The following is a 23,701-nucleotide window of genomic DNA, read 5'->3' on the forward strand; positions in this document are numbered from 1 at the left end:
AATATTTGTAGCAGCACTATCAACCATAGCCAAAGTATGGAAAGAACCCAAATGTCCATCGATAGATAAATGGATAAAGAAGATGTGGTATATATATACAATGGAGTATTATTCAGCAATCAAAAAGAATGAAATCTTGCCATTTGTAACTACATGGATGGAACAAGAGGGTATTATGCTAAGCGAAATTAGTCAGAGAAAGACAAATATCATATGACTTCACTCATATGAGGACTTTAAGAGACAAAACAGATAAACATAAGGGAAGGGAAGCAAAAATAATAAAAAAAACAGGGAGGGGGACAAAACATTGGAGACTCTTAAATATAGAGAATAAACAGAGGGTTACTAGAGGGGTTGTGGGAAGGGGGAGATGGGCTAAATGAGTAAGGCACATTAAGAAATCTACTCTTGAAATCATTGTTGCACCATATGCTAACTAACTTGAATGTAAATTTAAAAAATAAATAAAATAAAAAAATAAAATAAAACAGGGGCACCTGGGTGGCTCAGTCAGGTAAGAGTCTGACTTCGGCTCAGGTCATGATCTCGCAGTTCATGAGTTCGAGCCCTGCATTGGGCTTCACTGACAGCTCAGAGCCTGGAACCTGCTTCGGATTCTGTGTCTCCCTCTCTCTCTGCCCCTCCCCAGCTCATACTCTCTCTCTCAATAATAAATAAAACATTAAAAAAAATTAAAAATAAATAAATAAAATAAATCCTAGCTCTGAAAAAAATAAATAAAATAAAATAAAATAAAATAAAATAAAATAAAATAAAATGTGGTAGAGAGGATTTTTAATACTAAATTTTTATAATTAATAACACGCTCAGAAGATGCAAAGGAAAACAGGTACAACCTAAAATTAAAGTGTTAATGGGGCGTCTGGGTGGCTCAGCTGGTTAAGTGTCCGACTTTGGCTCAGGTCATGGTCTCACAGTTTGTGGGTTTGAGCCCCACATCAGGCTCTGTGCTGACAGCTCAGAGCCTGGAGCCTGCTTCGGATTCTGTGTCTCCCTCTCTCTCTGTTCCTCCCCTGCTCATGCTCTGTCTCCCTCTCTCCTTCAAAAACAAGTTAAAAAAAAAAAACAACATTAAAATTAAAGTGTTAAGGGAAGTATTATACTTCTACAAGTGTACAGAAGTAGAGAATGGTCACTTAAAACAAAAAACTTAAAAAATACAAATATGTACTTTAAGAGATTTTTCTGTACCCACTGGTACAAAGCAAACACTAGTTTTCTCAAAAAGTAATTCCTGGGGCACCTGGGTGGCTCAGGTGGTTAAGTGTTCGACTTTGGCTCAGGTCAACATCTTGCAGTGCGTGAGTTTCAGCCCCGCGTCGGGCTTTGTGCTGACAGCTCAGAGCCTGAAGCCTGTTTCGGATTCTGTGCTTCCTTCTGTCCCTGCCCCTCCCCCACTCGCACTCTGTCTCTCTGTCTCTCTCTCTCTGTCTGTCTCTCTCTCTCTCTCAAAAATAAAGATTAAAAAAAAAATTGTTTTTAAAGTAATTCCTAGTGGCTTATAGCTTTTTAAACACTGCCCCCTAATGTTCACACTCTGAAATGATAAGAGGACCTCGCTAACAAAAATAATCTGGTCCTTCCTCCCCTGTGATCAGTCTAGCATTTTTGTCCTGCAGACCAGATTTCACATACTGAGGCAATCTCAACCACACAACTGTCAGAGTGCATTAAAGTAAATCTCTCAACCATTCTAAGATTACTCTCATCAGCAATAAGGCCAACATGTGAGTGAGAACAGACTATTTGGGCTTGGACAGCACTGACAGAACAGCAATGCCACTGGGAAACATCAGGAAAGTCTAGGATCCCAATCATAACATGTGCAACTTTAGACTGATCTAATCAGTCTTATTAAAAAATATCAAAAACAAACACTGATTACCAAGAATATCAAACTTTTAAAAAAGAGATGGCCCTTACTTTATATACACAAATTCATGACTCATAAATGACCTTTGCTTCCAAAAGAATCTGTTGAAATTTAAACTCCCTGATGAGCAAACTTGTTCATGACTTCCACCACTGAAAATATGATTAACAACAAATGAAAGAGAAGAGCAAGGATATGTTATTCTCAAGTCAAGCTGTTCGGTGTCTTATGGTCGCAAAGTCCATGTCATTACTTAACAATGATATATGTCTAAGTTTGGAAAGCATAGGGCACTTAATATTTAGTCAAGAGGCCTGAGTTTTAAACCCATCTGCCATTAAATATCTGTATGACCAGAGGTCCCTTAGATATTCTGGGCCTGTTTCCTTATCAGGAAATAAAGGAGAATGGACTGTATGGATGTTATTCTAATGATTGTCAGGAGATGGGGATGTAAAGGATTACAGAATTACGGAAGTTATTTTTCCAGACTACAAATGCTTTTCCCCATCACTTCTTTATTTCCCCATCTGTAACACTGAAAAGAATATGAGATCCCCATTCTCCCCATAGCTGAGAATTTCTGAATTATATAGTCTATCTCCAAGGCCCTTTGCCACACCAAAATGTTAAGACGGGATCTGAGAACTGTAAGAAAACACAGAGATTCTCTAATCATAAGCCAAGGCCCAGAAGAACTCTTGGCTCTAAACATTTAGTTATAGTATGTGGAACTTTGAGAACTGTGAGGCTCCCCATGTGGATTATTAGCATTTTATTAGGCTGGGGGATATGATAAAATACATTATTATTCCCAAACTTTACCCCTCTTGAAATCCACACCTTGCCATGTGACTCCGTAGTTCCTGCCACGTAGAGTAGAATATATTTCGACCACACATTGGTAGTGGCCTTTGGCCATATGACTTTCCTTGACCAAAGTAAAGTAAGCAAATCAGATGCGAGCACATGCTTTAAATGTGCTTGTGAAGTTGGGCTTGTTCTCTGTACGCTTGCCTTTCACTATGAGAAGATGCATTTGGTAGCCACTGATCCAAGGAGTATGAGACATGGAGAACAGGCCAGGCGCCCAACATAAAACTTGGAGCCCAATCTAACCAGTCATAGATCAGCCAAATCGCAGCCAACCCAAATTCATGAGAATGAGAAATAAAGACTTACTGTCATATGAGATTTTGCATTTGCCAATTACATAGCATTTTTATGATAACAGGATAATTCAGAAGATAATATTTTACCTATTTTAATAATTCAGACTTCAACATTTCCATTGGACTGTGATATTTTAGGGAAAAATCTTTCCCTCTCTCTGACACATATAAATATTGTCATACAGATACAAAAACAAAAGTGTGATTACAGGTCTATAAAATAGCACATCTAAGAAAGACTCAGATCTAGAGGCAAAGAGTCATCTACTATGTACAGACTCTGTCTCTCATGCTGATTCAGTAGAGAAGTTAATGATCATTGGGCCCTTCATCCTCTCTAAAATAATATCAGTCAAACATTGCAGTTATAGCCTAATTTATATGAAAATAGCACCACAAAACTATACCATGAAAAGCACTATTTTTACTAAAGCAATATGTCATAGTCAAAGTATTATTGTATCCCAAGTAACCCGAATGCATAGAAACAGAAGTATTTTGGTTATTACTTTATGACTAACAGATATCTTTAATCCTATCACTCTTCGACTACCTCTACCATGACTACTCTAATTCAGGCCACCAACATCTCTAGCCTGGACTAGTTCAATAGCTTCACAATTGTTCTTCCACTTCTACCCTTGTCTTCTACAATCTTTTTCTCAACACAGTAGCTAAACTCATCCTTAAAAAAAAAAAATGTCACATCATATCATTCTTCTGCTCAAAACACTCCATTGGCTTATACACTTATTCAAAATAAAAGTCAAACCCCTTCAGTAAGAGTCACCCTGAACTCTTCATGATCGTGCTAACCAACATCTCCCTGATTTTCTTCCTATTACATTCCTCTTGGCTCACTCTGCCTTGCTGGTCCTCAAACATGCCCAGCACATTCCTGCCTCAGGTCCTTTGTACTTGCTGTTTTATTTTTATTTTTTTTATGTTTATTTATTTCTGAGACAGAGGGAGACAGAGCATGAGTGGGAGAGGGGCAGAGAGAGAGAGGGAGACACAGAATCTGAAGCAGGCTCCAGGCTCTGAGCTGTCAGCACAGCTCACAAACTGTGAGATCATGACCTGAGCCAAAGTCGGTCGCTCAACCGACTGAGCCACCCAGGTGCCCCTGCACTTGCTGTTTTTCTTTCCTGAAACCATCTTTGCCAATATCTACATGATTCACTCCTTTACTTCATCCAGGTCTCTGCTCAAATGTCACCTTATCAAGGGAAACTTCTCTTACTTCCAAGCATAAAATAGCTCCTCCTCACCTCATCCCCCTCGCCCTACTTTATTTCTCTTTTGCCCTTATCACTACTGGGTTCAATTATAAAAGACAAAAACAAAAGAATGTTTTTGTTTTTGTATTTACTATCTATCTCCCTAACCTATAATGCAAACCTCAATGAAAGTATAAATATGTGTTATTCAGTGCTACATCCCAGGACCTTAGAATACTGCCTGGCAGATCATAGTCCTGCGGTAAGTATTTAGAAGATGAATGAATAAAAACTGAAAATATTAAGAAAGTTTTCTGACAAAAACTATCAATGTAACTTGGAATTTTCAGAGCCACCTCTCTATATTGCATCCCTAATTAATACATAATTGCTTATAAAATAGAAAACTTAACTAATATAATGACTTTTTTCTTTTGGACCTAAAGACACACACACACACACACACACACACACACACACACATACACACACACAATGTTCACCGGCTCAACAATCTGGAAGACTATATATAAAGCACTCTTTTCCTTCACCTGGCTTAATGCTTTTGAATATATTAAAGGGATATGTTGGGATCCTGTGCTATCTTTTTTTTTTTAATGTTTATATATTTTTTTTGAGACAGAGAGAGACAGAGCATGAACAGGGGAGGGGGAGACACAGAATCTGAAGCAGGCTCCAGGCTCTGAGCTGTCAGCACACAGGCCGACACGGGGCTCTAACTCACAGAGTGTGAGATCATGACCTGAGCTGAAGTCAGACACTCACCAACTGAGCCACCCAGGCGCCCGGAGACCCTTAAAGCCAACTAATATTTCACCTATATTTCTATGTATTAATTAATAACAGTACTTTGTAAATGTTTGTAGAATATCAGTAGAAAAATGGACAAAAAACTACAGACATATAATACAAGAAGAAATACAAACAGCCAATCAAAGCATGAAAATCTTCATTTAGGTTAATGTTCTTTAACGATGAGTTGGGGGTGAGGGCAAGGGAGAACGGAATCACTTCAGGAAAGCCAACACTAGCAAGAGGTTTCTTACGTACATAAAGAAACCCAGTAACTGAAAAGTCTACTCACTGGGGAGGGTGTGGGGTACAGATACCTGTGATGGAACAATAGATGATGTGAGGAGCAATCTTGTCTATATCTTCATATCCTAGGCCCATTGCAGACAGTTTGCCAGGGACATAGTTTTCCACAAACACATCACAAACAGCTGCGAGCTGAGGAAAGAGGTGAAGATGAGTCAGACTTCTTCAGGGACCTTCCAGACTTTCAACAAGCCCCCACATGACACAATTCTAATTTCAGTAAACACAGTTGATCTTCACTTTGTAATAGTCCAGAAAAACAACAAGAAAAGTAGAATTACAAAGTAGAATTAAATAAACATAAAGGCTCTGGTCAACTACTTGAGCTATTACTGCCAATAAAACAATGGCCATTAAAATATTCGGTAACTACCGTGGCGTTAAGTGGATTCTGCTTATGTTAAATGTAAGAAATATCTAGGTTACATGGTCCCAACATATTCTCAGAAGTTTCAGTAGGAAAGGTAAAATATATGTATAAAAATATATGAAAAACATCTTCTAAACCCTTTATAAAAAACTAAATATGATGTTTTTTGCTATTCATTATGGTCACTATGTAATGTTCCTCATTACAACCTGAACATATAGGTGTTTAATACATGTAAACATGATTCAGAAATGTCTTCATACTTTTCAGATGCTTCCTTTCCAAAGAGTTCTAAATGTATTTAATGAATCATTTAAATATATATATTCATATTAATATAATATATATACATATATACATATATATAATATATATAAATATGCATATGAAACCATAGCTCAGTGAATCAGTAAGTCAGAAACAAGGCCCAGATTTTGATTCCCAGATCACTGCAATCCGAATTAGAGGACAATGAACCACTATAAACCTTAACCTTAAATTTTCAAAATTTCAATTGTGACTACACATCTTTTAAGGTATGTTTTAAAGTCATCCAAAAATTATACTATTTCACCCAGAGAAATTCATTACAGTAATCCTTTTTTTTAAAGAATTTATTTTTAAGTAATCTCTACACCCAACGTGGGGCTCGAACCTTCAATTCCAAGATCAAGAATCACATACTCCACCAGCCAGGGCCCCCATTACAGTAATTCTTGAACATATTCAAGTGCCTAAAAACTATTCAACAATTTTTTTAATTGCCATGGTGACATAGACTTAAATATATCCACGCATACAAACTAATGTAATAGAGTAAGATTCTAGATAAAAGATGGGCAAACTTTTTCCATAAAAGGTCAAATAGTAAATATTTCAGCCTTTGAAGGCCACATACATTCCCTGTCAGATACTCTTCTTTATCTTCCTTCAGCAATCTTTAAAAATGTAAAATCGATTCTTAGTCCAAGGACCATACAGAAACAAACCTGATATGACCCACATTATCTACAAACCTCTGCTCTAGATTAAAAAGACTGAATTAGCATCAACTTTAGATGGAAACATGTAAATAAACTGAATGCCTATATGTTACTGTGTCACTGAGTTTGGAATATATATATGGAATTGTCAGATTTAACAAAATTTGGAGGGAGGGGATCTCAGGAAACATCTCAAGGAAATAAGCTGTCATCCTCCAGAGCTCCTGAAACAGTAGCACCAGGAGCCAGGTAAACACTTCTCTGGAGAGAAATGATAAATATATTAAGACATAGGACAGAGATAGAAAGGTTGAAGTATGCACTCCAAATCTCAAGCCATATAGGTGTCTTTCCAAATTTCAGGTACCAATTAACATTTGAGCTGTTTGTAAGCAACTCCATACCGGGAGAGTCCCAATAAAGATGCATTTACTTATTTATTGTTAATGATTCTACCAAGTACTGCTTGCTTAGGGATTTGGAGGAAGGCCAAGTGTTTATTTTAAATAAAACAAAATGGTACACTTTAACTTATTCCACAAATTCTTCTGAGCCTCTATTTACTATTGACAAGGCACTCTTGTGGGCTGTAAAGAAAACAAACTACATCAAACACATCTAGACTTCTACACTGGTCATCTCTTGCTGCATATATTCTGCATGGCGCACTATATAGCACCTTATGCAAATGACATTTAATGAATTATTTAATTTTTAAAAACTCTGTGTGGGTTCCCCAAGAAGTTAAACATAGAATTACCATATGACCCAGCAATGCCTCTCCTAGGTATACACTCAAAAGAACTAAAATCAGGGACCCAAACAGATACTTGTATGCCAATGTTCAAGGCAGCAGTATTATTTGCAATAGCCAAAAGGTGGAAATAATCCAAGTGTCCATCAGCAGACAAATGTATCCATCCATAAAGTGGAATATTACTCATTCATAAAAAGAGAATGAAGTTCTGATACATGCTAGAACATACACAAACCTTTAAAATATTATACTAAATGGGCTCCTGGGTGGCTCAGCCGGAAGGGCGTCGACTTCAGCTCAGGTCATGATCTCGCGGTCCGTGAGTTCAAGCCCCGCGTTGGGCTCTGTGCTGACAGCTCAGAGCCTGGAGCCTGTTTCAGATTCTGTGTCTCCCTCTCTCTCTGACCCTCCCCCATTCATCCTCTGTCTCTCTCTGTCTCAGGGGCGAATAAACGTTTAAAAAAATTTTTTTTAATATTATGCTAAATGACATTAATCAGACACAAAAATACAAATATTGTATAATTTCACTTATATAAAATACTCACAATAGGCAAACCCATAGAGACACAAAGTAGATGAGAGATTATCAGGGGCTGGAGTGAGTGGGAAGTGGAATTATTGCTTACTGGATACAGTTTCTATCTGGGGTGATGCAACATTTTAGAAATAGATAGTAGTGGGCCACCTGGGTGGCTCAGTCGGTTAAGCGTCCAACTCTTGGTTTCCGGTCAGATCATAATCTCATGGTTCGTGAGTTCAAGCCCCACATTGGGCTCTGTACTGACAGTTGCAGAGCCTGCTTGGGATTCTCTGTCTCCCTCACTCTCTCTGCCCCTCCCCTGCTCACTCTCTATCTCTTTGTCTCAAAATAAATAAAACATTTAAAAAAAATAGCAGTGCTGATTGTACAGTATTAGGAATATATTAATGCCACTGAACTGTGTACTTAAAAATGGTTAAAATGGAAATTTTTATGCTCTATATATTTTACCACAACAAAAAATTTTTTAACTATGTAAGGTATTTGTATTTTCATCTCAATCTACATAAAGTATATAGATGGACCACAAACAAATGCACTATTTCAATAACAGAAGAAAATAAATATAATGAGTAATTTATATTAATATAAAAGTATAAAAATATTGAAATATAAAAATATTTCAAGTAACCAAAAAAAGCAGATTAAAAAACAATATACATGGTATTATCTCACGTTTTCGGGAAAAATGAGTATACAAGGACATAAAGAGATTGGATATGATATACTAAAATATTAATGTCTTTGCATGAACTTGCATTATTTCTTGGGTAACATGAAAAAAAAATGGTAACTAAAAAGAGCTGTGCTCAGAGTACCATGTAGTCTGGCTCTACAACATTACAAGAAAAATACAGAAAAGTTGAGTTTAAGAGCTAAATATTTCTACTAATAAAGATGCACAGTAGTTTTTTTTTATGATTACCCAAGAAATCAACATGTATGCATTTTGATATTTATTTGTTAAGAAATGCCCCAAAAAAGTTTATAGGGCAGAAATTATTCCTTTCTCCATTTTACAAATATTTATTTTAGGTATGTACTAGCCACTTACTAGATATTGATTCCAAGCTGGTCTGTCAATGACCATAGTCTCTCTCCCTCTCTGTTTTAGGATATTCACCCATTTCAAGATTATATCTATTCCCTACAGCTTTAGCATCATTCATAAGTATTCTAAGAAAATAGTGCAAAACTCAGAGCCATGAGAAATTGATCTCCACACTAACTACAAGTATTATATGTGATAGTTACCTCAGTAGAGACCAAATGTTTACTGCATTTCCCTGATACAATGATCTACCAGGAAATAAAGGGAGAGAAGAAGACTAGTTCCCAGTTTACTGGTATTATATCCTCTTCCTTACCTAAGTGCTTACAAATCATTGAAAAAATCTATTCTAGAATCTGGCCCAGAATAAAAAGCAAGCACAATTTTGTATGACTTAGAGAACCTACTATCTTTTTTCTTTCTGGAAGGAGATAAAAAAAATTCTTCCCTCTAGTCACAGAGTAAATAAGAACTAAAATTCATTTGAAATATAGAGTATCTAATTCTGAGTTATCTTTATTAGATGTAATTTAAGAACAGACTAGAGATCAGAAATAGTACAGTAATTTTTTAAATGTTATATCAAATAATGTGCTTACTGGTAAGAAATGTATTCTAAAAGATTTAAGTGCCAAGTTTCATGATATCTCCCACTTTAAAATAGTTCAAACACACACACACACACACACACACACACACACACACACACACACGTAGGTATACATACGTAAATATGCAAATATAGCAAAATATTAAAATTATTACATGTAGGATAGGGTTATTGAAAGTTCATTATACTATTCTTTCAACTTTTCTGTACGTTTGAATTTTTCATAATAAAATGTTGGAAGAAAATAAAATCCATGACATTGCTCTATGGACCATAATATGTGCACACAATATGGATATTGTGACTATTGACTAACATAGAGAATTATTTGAAATATAAATGACATATTAGAAAGTTATCAAATCATATTGCCATGAAAATACCAGGCTCTACATAGATTTTCGAAGCAGAGTTTTGTTTTTTGCACAAGCTGTTTTTGGTTAGCCTTGTACAAAGGAATCATATTTTTTGGAGCTCTCATGTATCCAGCTGATTGGTTTGTAAGCTACTTTGGAACTATTTCTATAAACTAAACTCATTATGTTAGCAATCATAGCCACCACGGTCTGTATACAGAGGTTGTTTTACTACTCTTAAGCTAAAAGAGAAATCCATGCCAGAAAGATTAAAAAGACTAAGCAAAAGATAATTTTTCCCCTAGGCAATAAGATACATAACATGAATGGTACAACCAGCAATGGATATGAATAATGTCCCCATACAATCTATTTAAGTTTAATATGAGTTGAAATGTACTTTATTGTTATCAATCAGACATGAAGAGAAATCAAGCCCATGATGAAATTTATTTAAAGTTGTTACAGTATAGTAGAAAACTGGCAAGATCCAAGGAGAATTAGAAGCAAGTCCTGGAGATTCATTTACTTTGGTCTGAACTACACAAGCAGGTCCAAAATACTCAAATGTACATTTATGTCTTAGTAGCAAGAGTTATGAACTCCACCCAAATACTGCCTCATTGAGAAGCTCTAATGAAATTGCAAAGTATGGGTTTAATCAAATCTGAAACCTTGACTTTTGAGGATAAAATATCAGAATGCCCTGAAATAGAAGCAAAGAAGCAGGAGCTATGAACACTAAAGATGAAACTGAGAGACAGGACAGAAAGAAGAATTGAGGCAAGAACAATTGCCTAAAACAAAATTAAATAAAATCAACTAACCACTGAAGAGAAAATAAAAAGAATGGTCTGAGAATGCAGACAATGGGAATTGGGTTCAAAGTGAGGGTAGGCCATTGCAGAAAAAATAGAGCAGGGCAACAACAATGGAGAAAAATTTAGAAAAATCAAACTAAGATTCAATTGAAAAAGAAAACAAACAGGGGCGCCTGGGTGGCGCAGTCGGTTAAGCGTCCGACTTCAGCCAGGTCACGATCTCGCGGTCCGTGAGTTCGAGCCCCGCGTCAGGCTCTGGGCTGATGGCTCGGAGCCTGGAGCCTGTTTCCGATTCTGTGTCTCCCTCTCTCTCTGCCCCTCCCCCGTTCATGCTCTGTCTCTCTCTGTCCCAAAAATAAATAAACGTTGAAAAAAAAAAAAAAATTTTAAAAAAAAAAAAAAAGAAAACAAACAAACAAACAAAAAACGTAAGTTATACTATAGAAAAGATATGTGGAAATAAGGCACTAAGATCAGGACAATTACCACGCCTTGTGTTCAAAATATATCTAGTAAACAAAAATTCTAAATTTGTTGGAATGACCCATGAGATCCAAAGCGGATGGTCACTGATTCTAATCCTAATGATTAAAAGAAATTATCTTTCAATCAGCCAGATAGAGAAGGAAAGTAGCCAACAGAGCAATGATGTCAAAGTTGACGCTTTGATATGAAACAAATTTGGAGATTTGGTTCTCTAATCAAGTACATCCACTAGGGTAGATTTTAAACTTTAACAAAGACAGCAAGCAAGTTCTATCTCACATGATGAATCCAATTTCATGTGCATCAAGAACAACAATAATAGGGGTGCCTGGGTGTCTCAGTCGGTTAAGCATCCGACTTTGGCTCAGGTCATGATCTCACGGTCCGTGAGTTCGAGCTCTGCGTCGGGCTCTGTGCTGACAGCTCAGAGCCTGGAGCCTGCTTCAGATTCTGTGTCTCCCTCTCTCTCTGACCCTCCCCCATTCATGCTCTCTCTCTGCCTCAAAAATAAACATTAAAAAAATTTTTTTAATAAAAAAAGAACAACAATAATAGCTAATACTTAATGAGTACTAACTATGGCAAACACTCTTCTATATATTTTACACATATCAACTCAATTCTAACAAGTTTCAGACGCAGGTACTATTATTATCCCCATTTTACTGGTAAGGAATGAAGGGCATAAAGATGTTAACTAAGGGGCGCCTGGGTGGCTCAGTCAATCTTCCAACTCTTGATTTCAGCTTAAGTTATGATCTCACGGCTGTGAGATCGAGCCCCCATGTCGGGCTCCATGCTGAACATAAAGCCTACTTGGGATTCTCTCTCTCTTACCCTCTCTCTCTGCCCCTCCCCTGCTCATTCTCTCTAAATAAACAAACAAACATTTTTTAAAAAAATGTTAAGTAACAATCAAAAAATAAACTTAAGTAACCTACCTGCAGTCACATAGTTAGTAAGTAGAGAAGGCAGGAATTGAATCTCAGCACTGGAACACTAAGGTGTGCACCAAACCATCACACAATCTTGCCTCTCAAGAAAAGATGCTCAGATTAGGTCTGGATATATTAGCCATCTGAATAAGGGTTAGAAAAAGCTTGAGCTCTCCAGTGATGTGACCTGGGTTGAAATTCCAGCTCTTCCCTTTACTAGCTATGTGATCTTTGGACCAACACTTGAGCCCCATGAGGCTCATTTCCCTCCCATGAAAATGAGGATCCTAATACTTCATTTACAAATAAAATTCTGAGGATTTGAGGAGATATACTGTAAGTGCCCAAGCCTAAGATCTGATGCAGAGTAGGGATTCAGTCAATAGTAGCTAGTATTAACTGAACACTTACACACTGTAGAGAAACATTATACACAACATATGAGAAATTATAAAGCATATTTTACTTACGATAAAAGTAAAGTTAAATTCCCAAATGGCATTCATAGCAAAATTAGAGATTGCAAATGAAATAAATTTTTAAAACACTTTTACTCTGATGTTCAAATCCCCAATTACAACCCAAGTGACAAGATGCCTTCCATAGAGCATACTGTACCTCTTTGATGATTTTCACCCCTCTTGGATCCTTGATATTAACAGCTATACTCTAAAAATTAAAATATATATATCTTAAAATAGTATCATAAATGTTTTTCATAGTACTAACAGTTCAATAAGGGAGCCATCCATAGCATAGATTCTCTTCTTAAAACAAATGTATTTTCCTCATGAAGAAACATTTAAATTATCTTTACTGATTTTATTTGCAATGCAGATATGTTAGGATGATAGCAAGTGTCATAGACTCTGGGTCTGGAGTTCTCTCTTGTCCAGCAAGAAACTGGGACACAGGATTAAAAATGCAAGTGAAGCTAATGTCCAGGAGGAGACAAAAGCCTGAGTAAGGGTCCTTGCTCTGTTTTTCTTAGGATCAGAAGGCTTAAAAATGTGGTGATGGATGTGCACAAAGAGATAATGAATCATGAATATTACCTCATGGACATGAGAGAAAGGAGATTTTGAAGATATGTGGTGTTAGGGGTTTGGGTCAATACAAAACAAAATCCTGGCTCCAGGCAGAAGGTTGTTTACAGCAGACATGAGGCCCCACCTCTGTTTGCCTAAACTGGCCTAGGGGACAAGAGCATGCTATCTCAGGGTCAACAAAGTATCTTTCTTTTGCTAGTTAGCAACTTCGCTGGCCCATAGGGGTCTACACCTCTATTTACCTGTTTACCTAATTTGGTCCTTCCTTCTGTGAAAGCATCTTTCTGCTATTGTACTAAATTGGGGGGGGGGGGTTCCACCCTGAATACCTAATCTTGTTTACCTCATCTTGGATGTTTTCATCCTAAAATTCCCTATTCCTATACCTTTGTCCTATACTGGGGGCCTTTGCCCTGTTTACCTAATCTTATTCACCTAATCTTGTTTACCCAAACTTGGGTGTGCACATCCTATGGCTTTCTAATTCTTTACGCCTAGTTAACCCATTGATGAAAGCTCAGAGAAGTCCTAAGCTTATTCCCCACAAGCAAGGATTATACAAAAAATTTTTCAAACTATATCAAGTGTTAGGCAATTAGCAATCTCCAAAAGAATGAAATGTAGAGAATCAAATGATTTCTTCCTCTAATAAAATTATTCCCATTATAAACCATTATAAATTCTCATGAAATTTTTAAGTTAGTCGAGAAGGAATATTAGTTTCAAAAAAACTCTATTGTTTGTTTTTGGTAACTGGTGAATGAATAAAATTTCATCTTATTTGAAATATTATTTATATATACAAAAAAAAGGGTAGAAATGAATGAACCAAGGTAATACCTAAAGTTTTATTATTACAAGAAAATTACACAAAAATCAAAGAAAGAAATATTCTTACTTTTTTATTTCGATTAACACTGAGAAAATAAGTACTTTCTGTCCCCACAAAAGGTGGCCCCCAAGTTCGTGTATCATCACCAGCTCCTGAAAATAACAGTATGAGCTATTAATCTTTATCTCTGAAACATCATAAGACATTCAAACCAACCCATCATATACATTCACAGATGCCTAAACAAAATCAGCTCAATTCAGTGGAATTGGCAATCTAGAGGGGCCATAAGGACTTGCTGGAACTGTCCAAACTCAACCTGCTCATGTTAATAATGAAATCCTTCCAAATCATCTTTCACTAGAAGCCATTCCTAAAAGTCAAAATCCAGAAAGAAATGCCCTACTAGCAGTCTTTAGATTTAATAAATAGCAAATCTGAAAAAAAAATTAATAAGTGGCAAATCTAAAAGAATCACTCTCAATTTTTGGCAAGCAAGTTGGTCAGCTCTTTGGGTGTTTCTCAGCATTAAATGTACAAAGAAATGCTGAGTCTGCAAAAGATTTTTGTTAAATATTATTTAAACCAGAATAATGGTAAGTGAGATTTTATAATAAAATGGCATCTTAAGAACAATGATAAATAAATAAATCTATAAATTTTTGTGAAATTCCAGAAATAAACCAAGCATATATGGTCAACTAATATTTAATGATTTAAATAAAATCAACTAACCACTGAAGAGAAGATAAAAAGAATGGTCTGAAAATGAAGACAATGAGAATTGGGTCCAAAGTGAGGGTAGACCATTGCAGAAAAATAGAGCAGGGCAACAACAATGGAGAAAAATTTAGAAAAATCAAACTAAGCTTCAATTTGACAAGACAGCCAAGAACACTCAATGAAGAAAAGATAGTCTTTTCAACAAATGGTGCTGGGATAATTGGATATTCACATGTAAAATAATGAAACTGAACCTATATCTTACACCACACATCACTCACAAAAATTAACTCAAAGAAGGGGCACCTGGGTGGATCAGTTGATTTAGTGTCTGACTTCAACTCAGGTCATGATCTCAAGGTTCGTTAGTTCAAGCCCTGTGTCAGGCTTCGTGCTGACAGCTCACAGCCTGGAGCCTGGAGCCTGCTTCAGATTCTGAGTCCCTTCTCTCTCAACCCCTCCCCCACTCATGCTCTGACTCTCTTACTCTCTCTGTCTCTCTCTCTCTCTCTCAAAAATAAACAAACCTTAAAACAATGTTTTAAATTAAGTCAAAATGAGTTAACTGAGTTAAATGAGTTAAAGACAACTTTAAGACCTAAAAGCATGAAACTCCTAGAAAAAACATAGGAACAAAGTTCCTTGATATGGGTCTTGGTTAATGATTTTTTTTGGATTTGACACCAAAGTACCAAGCAATAAAATCTAAAATAAACAAGTGAGACTGCATCAAACTGAAAAGCTTCTGCACAGCAAAAGAAACCATTTCACTTTGTTGAAGTGAAAAGACAACTTACAGAATGGGGAAAAAATATTTGCAAATCATATAGCTCATAACAGGTTAATACCCAGACATCTAAAGAACTCACACAAGTCAACAGCTAAAAAACAAATAACCCAATTAAAAAATGGGCAAAAGGGGGCACCTGGGTAGCTCAGTCAGTTAAGTGTCAGACTTCAACTCAGGTCATGATCTCACAGTTCCTCAGTTCAAGCCCCGTGTTGGGTGAGCTTAAGCCCCACTTCAGGTGAGTCCCACTTCTCTCTCTCTACCTCTCTCTCTCCCTCTCTCTCTGCTCCTTGCTCACATGCACCCTCTCTCTCTCTCAAAAATAAATGAATAAATACATAAACAAACAAATTTTTTTAAATGGGCAAAGGACCCAAAAAGACATTTTTCTAAAGATAGACAAAAGACCAACAGGTACATAAAAAGAAGCTCAACATCACTATTCATTGCAAGAATGCAAAATAAAACCACAACCTCACACCTGTTAGAATGGCCATCGTCAAAAAGACAAGAGACAACAAATGCTGGCAAGAATGTAGATAAAAGGGAACCCTTATGCACTGTTTGTAGGAATGTAAATCAGTACAGCCACTATGGAAAACAGTATGAAATATCCTCAAAAAATTAAAAATAGAACTACAATATGATCCAGCAATTCCACTTCCTGGAATACATCCAAAGGAAACAAAAACACTAACTCAAAAAGATATGCATCCTATGTTCATAGCAGCATTATTCACAATAGCCAAGACATGAAAACACCTGTGTCCATTGATGGATGCATGGATAAAGTTGCTATATATATATATATATATATATATATATATATATGTATATACACACATATATATATATACACACACATATATGTATGTGTATATATATATATATATGTATATATATATAGAGAGAGAGAGGGAGTATATACACAACTGTATGTATACACACACACACATACACACACACACACATACACACAATGGAATATTATTAAGCCATAAAAAATGAGGAAATCCTCCATTTGTGACAACATGGATGGACTTGAAAGCATCATGCTAAATGAGATAACTCAGATAAAGACAAATATTGTATGATCTCATTTATATGTGGAATTTTAGAAAATAAAAAACCAAATTCAGGGGCGCCTGGGTGGCTCAGTCAGTTAAGCGTCCGACTTCGGCTCAGGTCATGACCTCACGGTCCGTGAGTTTGAGCCCCGCGTCGGGCTCTGTGCTGACAGCTCGGAGCCTGGAGCCTGCTTCGGATTCTGTGTCTCCCTCTCTCTCTGACCCTCCCCCGTTCATGCTCTGTCTCTCTCTGTCTCAAAAATAAATAAACATTAAAAAAAATTAAAAAAATAAAAAAACCAAATTCATAGAGTAAGAGATTTGACCTGTGGTTACCAGAGATAGAGGGTGGGGGCAGGGAAGACTGGAGGAAGGTGGTCAGAAGGTACAAACTGCCAGGCATAAGGTCAAGTAAGTATGAGGGATATAACGTACAGCATCATGACTATAGTTAACACTGCTGTATGATATACAGGAAATTTGTTAAGAGAGTAAATCCTAGGGGCATCTGGGTGGCTCAGTCAGTTGAGTGTCCGACCTTGGCTCAGGTCATGATCTCGAGGTTCGTGAGTTTGAGCCCCACATCGGGCTCACTGCTGTCAGCCTATCAGTGCAGAGCCTGCTTCAGATCCTCTGTCCCCCTCTCTTTGCCTCTCCCCTGCTTGCACTCTCCCAAAAAATAAATACTAAAAAAAAAAAAAATTGAGAGAGTAAATCCTAATAGCTCTCATCACAAGAAGAAAATTTTTTCCTTTTTTTCTTTTCTTATCATGTCTACAAGAGAAGAGGGATGTAAGCTGAACCTATTGTGGTAAGAACGCGATAACTAAGTATATAAATTAAACCATCATGTTCTGTGCCTTATACTTACACAGTGATGTGTGCTAATTATTTCTCAATACAATTGGGAAAAAAATTTGTGTTATATGGGCACCTGGGTGGGTAAGTCATTTAAGTGTCCAACTCTTGATCTTAGCTCAGGGTCCTGAGTTCAACTCTTGATCTGATCTCAGGGTCCTGAGTTCAAGCCCCACGTTGGGCTCCACACTTGGTGTGGAGCCTACTTTAAAAAAAAAAAAGTGTTATAAAAAATCAAAAAAGGCAAAATAAGTAAATGAATAGCATATTTATTTAATTTAAAATACTATTCTAGAATAAAATTTTACTCATCTAGGTCTTGCTACAAAGTAAAAGTTTAAAACCATCAAAATATAGGGTGTTTTCTTCTGAACATCTACTTCAAGTCATATGTTTGTGTTAGATTCAAAGACAACACTATAGAGTTACAGAAAAAAAGTTTCCTTTGCACAAAAAGCCACTGACAACATAGACAGAGCTCAGAAAATGAATCAAGGATTAAATGGCACAAAATAGTATCACTTAAGAATTTTATAAAGTCTGATTAAATATTGATATTAGAAACTAATCATATAGGTAATTACAGTTAAAGTATTTATCTCTAGCCCCCAAGAAGAGAGAACTTGAGAATGAATTAAAGTTTAAATTCTGATCTCATCTAAATGATATAATTAATCTATTGGCCCAGTAGACTTTACCCACTGAAACTAATCAAGAAAAGCAAATACAGCCTTTTGGAAAACAAAACAAAGGCCAAAGAACAGACTTGTGAAGGAAAGAAGGAAGGAAGGAAGGAAGGAAGGAAGGAAGGAAGGAAGGAAGGAAGGAAGACAAACCTCATAAGAGAAAGAGAGGACACAGGCCAGAGGAGAAAAGAAGCATTAGTTCTAACTGGAGATGAACCAATAACAACACAAAGCAATCAGTGGTAAGTTATCAAAAGGAATGGCATGCTCAAAACACCAGGGGAAAAATAAAACTACAAGATCCCAGAAAGGCAATCTTCTAGTAATAAACCAATTAGAGGCTTCATGGAAAAGGTATGTGTGAATCTGGACCTTCAGGATCAGACAGGACCTCACAGAGTCAAGAGAAAATCCAGCCACTTCCATTTTTTTAAGGCTCCCAATATATTATTTTTTTTTAATAAAGCAATGCCAACATAAGGCTAAAATTAAATAATTTTAAATGTTTACATTCATCTCAGGTGGAGATATTGTCAGGAATCTAAATTGAAGGCCTACAGGGCTTTCCTGCCCCATCTGTCTTTGGGAAGTATCCAGGGCTTTGGAGAGGATGGATCAATGGCCTCTCTAAAGAATCAGTGCTGATGGGCGCGCCGGGTGGCTTAGTTGGTTAAGCATCCGACTTCCGCTCAGGTCATGATCTCACGGTTGGGAGCCTACTCTGGATTCTGTGTCTCCCCTTCTCTCTGCCCCTCCCCTGCTTTCATGCTCGCTCTCTCAAAAATAAGTAAACATTAAAAAAAAAAAAAAAAAAAAGAATCAGCACTGATGGCACATGACAGGATATAAGGGCTAAAGTTTACAAACTGGGAAAACTGGCAGTTTGAGAGATGTCTTATTTGACCCACACATAATTTAAAGTTTTTAACTAGCTGCCATGATTTCAAAATCTGGAGATCTCATATAAAATTTCAGACTGCCTTTCTTAAATGATATTTCAACACATTCAAGACACTCAGCAAGTATTTATTGGGTACCTACTATGTCACAGACACTGCTCTATGCAGAGCAGACACAGCAGTGACCAAAAGATCAACACCCCTGCCTTCATATCCCTGCCTACAGGGGATAATCCAGGAACCCCAGTCACATCATCTGCTGCCCTACACTGTCCACTTCACTCAGCTAGGTTACAGACTAAGGTAACTCTACAGAAAGAAGGAGAAGAAAATTTATTTGCTCTTTGATTATAAAAATAAGAATAGTCCAAGTCCCAAGTCCCAAAACTGTAACGAATTCTATGTAATTAAAGAACAGGAGAAGCAGACATGAGAAAAGACTAGTTCTCTACTGAACTTTGATAACTCTGCCGAGCCACTTCGCCTCAGATCTGGGTTGAACACCTATCTCAAAAACCCAAAACTGTTAAATACACAATATGAACAATAAAATGCATTGGGCAGAAGGGTTAAGGGAAAGAGAGTAATCAGTCAGGCAAAAAGCAATGAACACCTACCTGCTAGCAGCAAAGCTTGCTACCAAGTGTAGGACTGTGGAATGCCTACACAAGGAAGGTGCCCCCCACTGAAAAACCGAAAAAGTACAAAGGAGATATAAGGCCCACGTAAACAGGGGATAATGATCTCTAAAATTAATAAATACAAATATGTAGACCAGTGATCAACTGAAATAGCAAGAGAGAGAAGACCAGATGCTCCACCTAGGATTAGAAGACCTAACAGCTAAAATTACAAAGTGCTGTCGTGTTGAAATTGCGTAACAGTGTGGAAATTAAAGTTTTATAAAATGTGGAAAAGAAAAAACAGATATTCAGCTAGAAAGTAAACATGTAGCCAGCATGTAGCCAGCAATGACCAAAAGTGGTGAACAACACTATCTAGATAATTGAAGCATTATCCCTGAAAGCAGGAGCTACCACCTGGAGCCTGATAAACACAGGGTCCGATTATACAACAGAATAATATGTAATATTCCCCATGCTGATCAGAGAATCTTCTGCTAATTTGCTTCAGCCTCCTAAGAAATCTATTTATCAGGAAGATGAATCTTCCACACCAAGTATTCTACTTTATGACATTTAATCACTTATGGGAAATTAATAAGGTGATGTAATAAACTCGACTCTTATGGTCTTACAGATATACTCACACTATTCAAGGGTAGACCATTTTCACTGATTTAGTAATTCTGTTCCAGATCCATATGGATCCGATCTTGAAGAACAAATAATAATGCTAAGTTTTAAAACCTTCCAAAACAATAGGATGATGTAGAGGATATGGAGAATATGGACTGTGCCCTTCAAGTGCTTGCAGGAGAGAATGAGCATACAACATGACACTTTCAATACCAGCATGAGCTCAACACCAAAATACTGAGAAAGCACCAAATAAAAGTGAGAATTATGTACACAGAATAGGTTTATCGGGTGGACCAAGGGGAAAGAAAAAATAGGAAAGATGTCAGATGAAAAACAAATACAAAGAATTGATCTCAGCTTCGGTGTTTCTTGCTGAAAATCTTGAAAATCATATGAGAAAATGTTTCTTTTACTAGAAAGAGAAAAGAATGACTTGGATTGGAGTATCTGGGTTCCTTTTGGAAGGACTTGGATTCCTTTCCCTCTCTCCTTCTTGTGTGTGCTAAAAGGGAAGACCCTTTTACCCTCCCTCCTCCTCGCGTTCCCTTCATCCCACAGCGAGGGAATGAGACGGGGTCGACTCTAAATTCAGTCTCAGCAGTAAGGCTTGTATGGGGCTAGGGAGGGCCAGGACCAGACCTGAGCGCCTGGATATTCCTTATTACCTGTGTGACTTTGGACAAACTGCTTTATCTCCCTTTGTCTCTGTCTTTTCATTTATTTTTTTAACTTTTTTAAAATTTATTTTGAGAGAAAGAGAAAGAGAGAGAGCAGGCACCAGAGATGGGCAGAGAGAGAGGGAGAGAAAGAATCCCAAACAGACTCCATGCTGTCAGCACAGAGCCTGACTCAGTGCTCCATCCCACAAACTATGAGATCATGACCTGAGCCAAAACCAAGAGCCACTCAACCAACTGAGCTACCCAGGACTCCCGTCTTTTCATTTATAATCGAGGAATAATAACAGCAACCCATAAGGCTGTTGTAGAGATTAAATAAATTAATATAGGCAAAGTGCTTAGAACTGTATATGGTACTCTGACAAGTGTTAGCATCTGTTACTATGAGCTGCATCTCAGTTTCTACCAGAGGCTTTCAGGTGTGTGTGAAGGACCTGACTTAAGCCTTAGCCCTTGGCACTTATAAAAAGTAAAAAGAGGGGTGCCTGTCTTCGGCTCACAACATGATCTCGCAGTTCGTGGGTTCCAGCCCCATTTCAGGCTCTGTGCTGATAGTGCAGAGCCTGGTTTGGACCCTGTCTCCCTCTCTCTGCCCTTCTCCCCACCCCCTCACCCCCTGGTCATGTGCACATGGGCACAGGCTCACATGCTCTCTCTCTCTTTCAAAAATAAAATTTAAAAAACACTTTAAAAAAGTGAAAGGAAATCATTAGTATAGGTTCAGAGGAAAGTAAGGAATGGAAGAAAAAAAATAAACATTTCATTCAATTCTCTCCTCATTCCACATATAGGTACATGGATATTTCAAAAACCAGTTAAAAACTGTTATTAGAGTGCTTGGGTGGCTCAGTTGGTTAAGCGTCCAGCTCCCGAGTTGGGCTCCATTCTGACAGCACAGAGCCGGCTTGGGATTATCTCTCTATCTCTCTCTCTCTCTCTCTCTCTCTCTGCCCCTCCCCTGCTTGAGCTCTCTCAAAATAAATAAATACACTTAAAAACAAACAACAACAACAACAAAAAACATTAGTTTGCAGCACCTGGCTTGCTCAGTCAAAAGAGCATGAGACGCTTGATCTCAGGGTCCTGAGTACAAGCCCCATGCTAGATATAAAGGTTACTTAAAAATAAAATCCTAGGGGCGCCTCAGTGGCTCATTTAGTTAAGCATCTGACTTCCTCTCAGGTCATGATCTCATGGCTCTGCGCTGACAGCTCAAAGCCAGGAGCCTGCTACAGATTGTTTCTCCCTCTCTGCCCCTCCCCTGCTCAAGCTCTGTCTCTCTCTCTCTCTCTCTCTCTCTCTCCTTCTCTCTATCAAAAATGAATAAACTTTAAAAAATAATAATAATAAATAAAATCTTTAAAAAAACTGTATTAGTCTGTTTCTATGTTTTAAAGGGAGTAATAGCTTTACCTGGTCTTTCGACTTTTATAACTTCTGCTCCAAGATCTCCTAAATTCATAGTAGCAAAAGGTCCCGCCAGTACTCTACAATATTAACAATGACAAGTAATCACCACCTTGAAGATGTTTATATTAATTCTTTTCTTAATAATCCATTAACACAGACAAGCTCATATAATGCTAGCAAGATTTAAAATTGTTAAAACTGTTCAGAATTGCAATTTGACCTTATGTATTAAAAGCTTTAAAAAGTATACTGATGCAGTAATTCCACTTTCAGCATTCTATCCTGAGGAAGAAATCCTAAGATTTCCTGAGGCAAAGATTGATGAACAAGGAATTGTACATCAGGAAGGAAGCCTAATTTATAATAGTGAAATCTTGGGGGATGAGTAATTATGTGACAACCATATAATAAAATATCATCTTACATTTTTGTTGAATTTTTAATGACATGGAAAAATACTCAGAATATAACATTATCTTTTAAATGTGGGTAAAAACTGTGATTTCAGTATGGTTCTAATTTTTGTCTTTAAAAATAATATATAAATATGCAGATTGAAAAAAATGCAAATATTATACTAATTATCTCTTAGAATGATGAAATTATACCATTTTTTTATTTTCTTTTCTAAAATTTTAATAGTAAGCATTAAAACCCAAAAATGAATGAATGTTTTTTTGAAAGAAGGGAAAATTCAATCACCAAAACATAGATAAACCAATACAAACCTTGTTAGATCCAGAATTTTTACACCCTCCAATGGCTTCATATTGTCAGTATCTGGCAAAACACAGAAAATATTTTAAGAGCATTGATGATGAATTTTCAGAAGGAAAAGTGCAAAATTGTTAATATTCTGTTTTAAGTAATCTCTATTACTACCAAAACTATATTTTTTTCCTTTACTATATTTCTGCTTTATGTGTAACACAGAAACTTTTGACCTGATCCAGTTAAGTCAATCTGTAAAAATTACAACCTCTAATACCCTATTAATAAAGTCCACAGTTACACCTAATATAATTTGTCTAATGAAAAATAAGGATTTTTAGGGCACTGTGTCAGTATAGTTTGTAACAAATTATACTCTGGTGGAGGGATATGGATAATAGAGGTGTGTGTAG

At 36.9% G+C, this 23,701-nt stretch overlaps 1 protein-coding gene across 1 annotated transcript in view; it reads right to left on the reverse strand.

Moving 5' to 3' along the window:
• SUGCT (succinyl-CoA:glutarate-CoA transferase) overlaps nt 1–23,701 on the reverse strand; it is a 330,930-nt gene that overhangs the window by 277,499 nt on the left and 29,730 nt on the right. The window contains exons 2-6 of the mRNA XM_047095218.1: nt 23,306–23,357; nt 22,581–22,654; nt 14,269–14,354; nt 12,940–12,990; nt 5,420–5,540 (exon numbers count right to left, since the gene is read on the reverse strand). Of these exons, the coding sequence (XP_046951174.1) occupies nt 5,420–5,540; nt 12,940–12,990; nt 14,269–14,354; nt 22,581–22,654; nt 23,306–23,357 (384 nt within the window). The remainder of the gene's footprint in view (nt 1–5,419; nt 5,541–12,939; nt 12,991–14,268; nt 14,355–22,580; nt 22,655–23,305; nt 23,358–23,701) is intronic.

This window comes from Lynx rufus, unplaced genomic scaffold, assembly GCF_022079265.1.
Source record: "Lynx rufus isolate CCGP_SWC_20201006 ecotype Redwood Valley unplaced genomic scaffold, mLynRuf1.p SCAF_4, whole genome shotgun sequence".
NCBI classification, from domain to species: domain Eukaryota; kingdom Metazoa; phylum Chordata; class Mammalia; order Carnivora; family Felidae; genus Lynx; species Lynx rufus.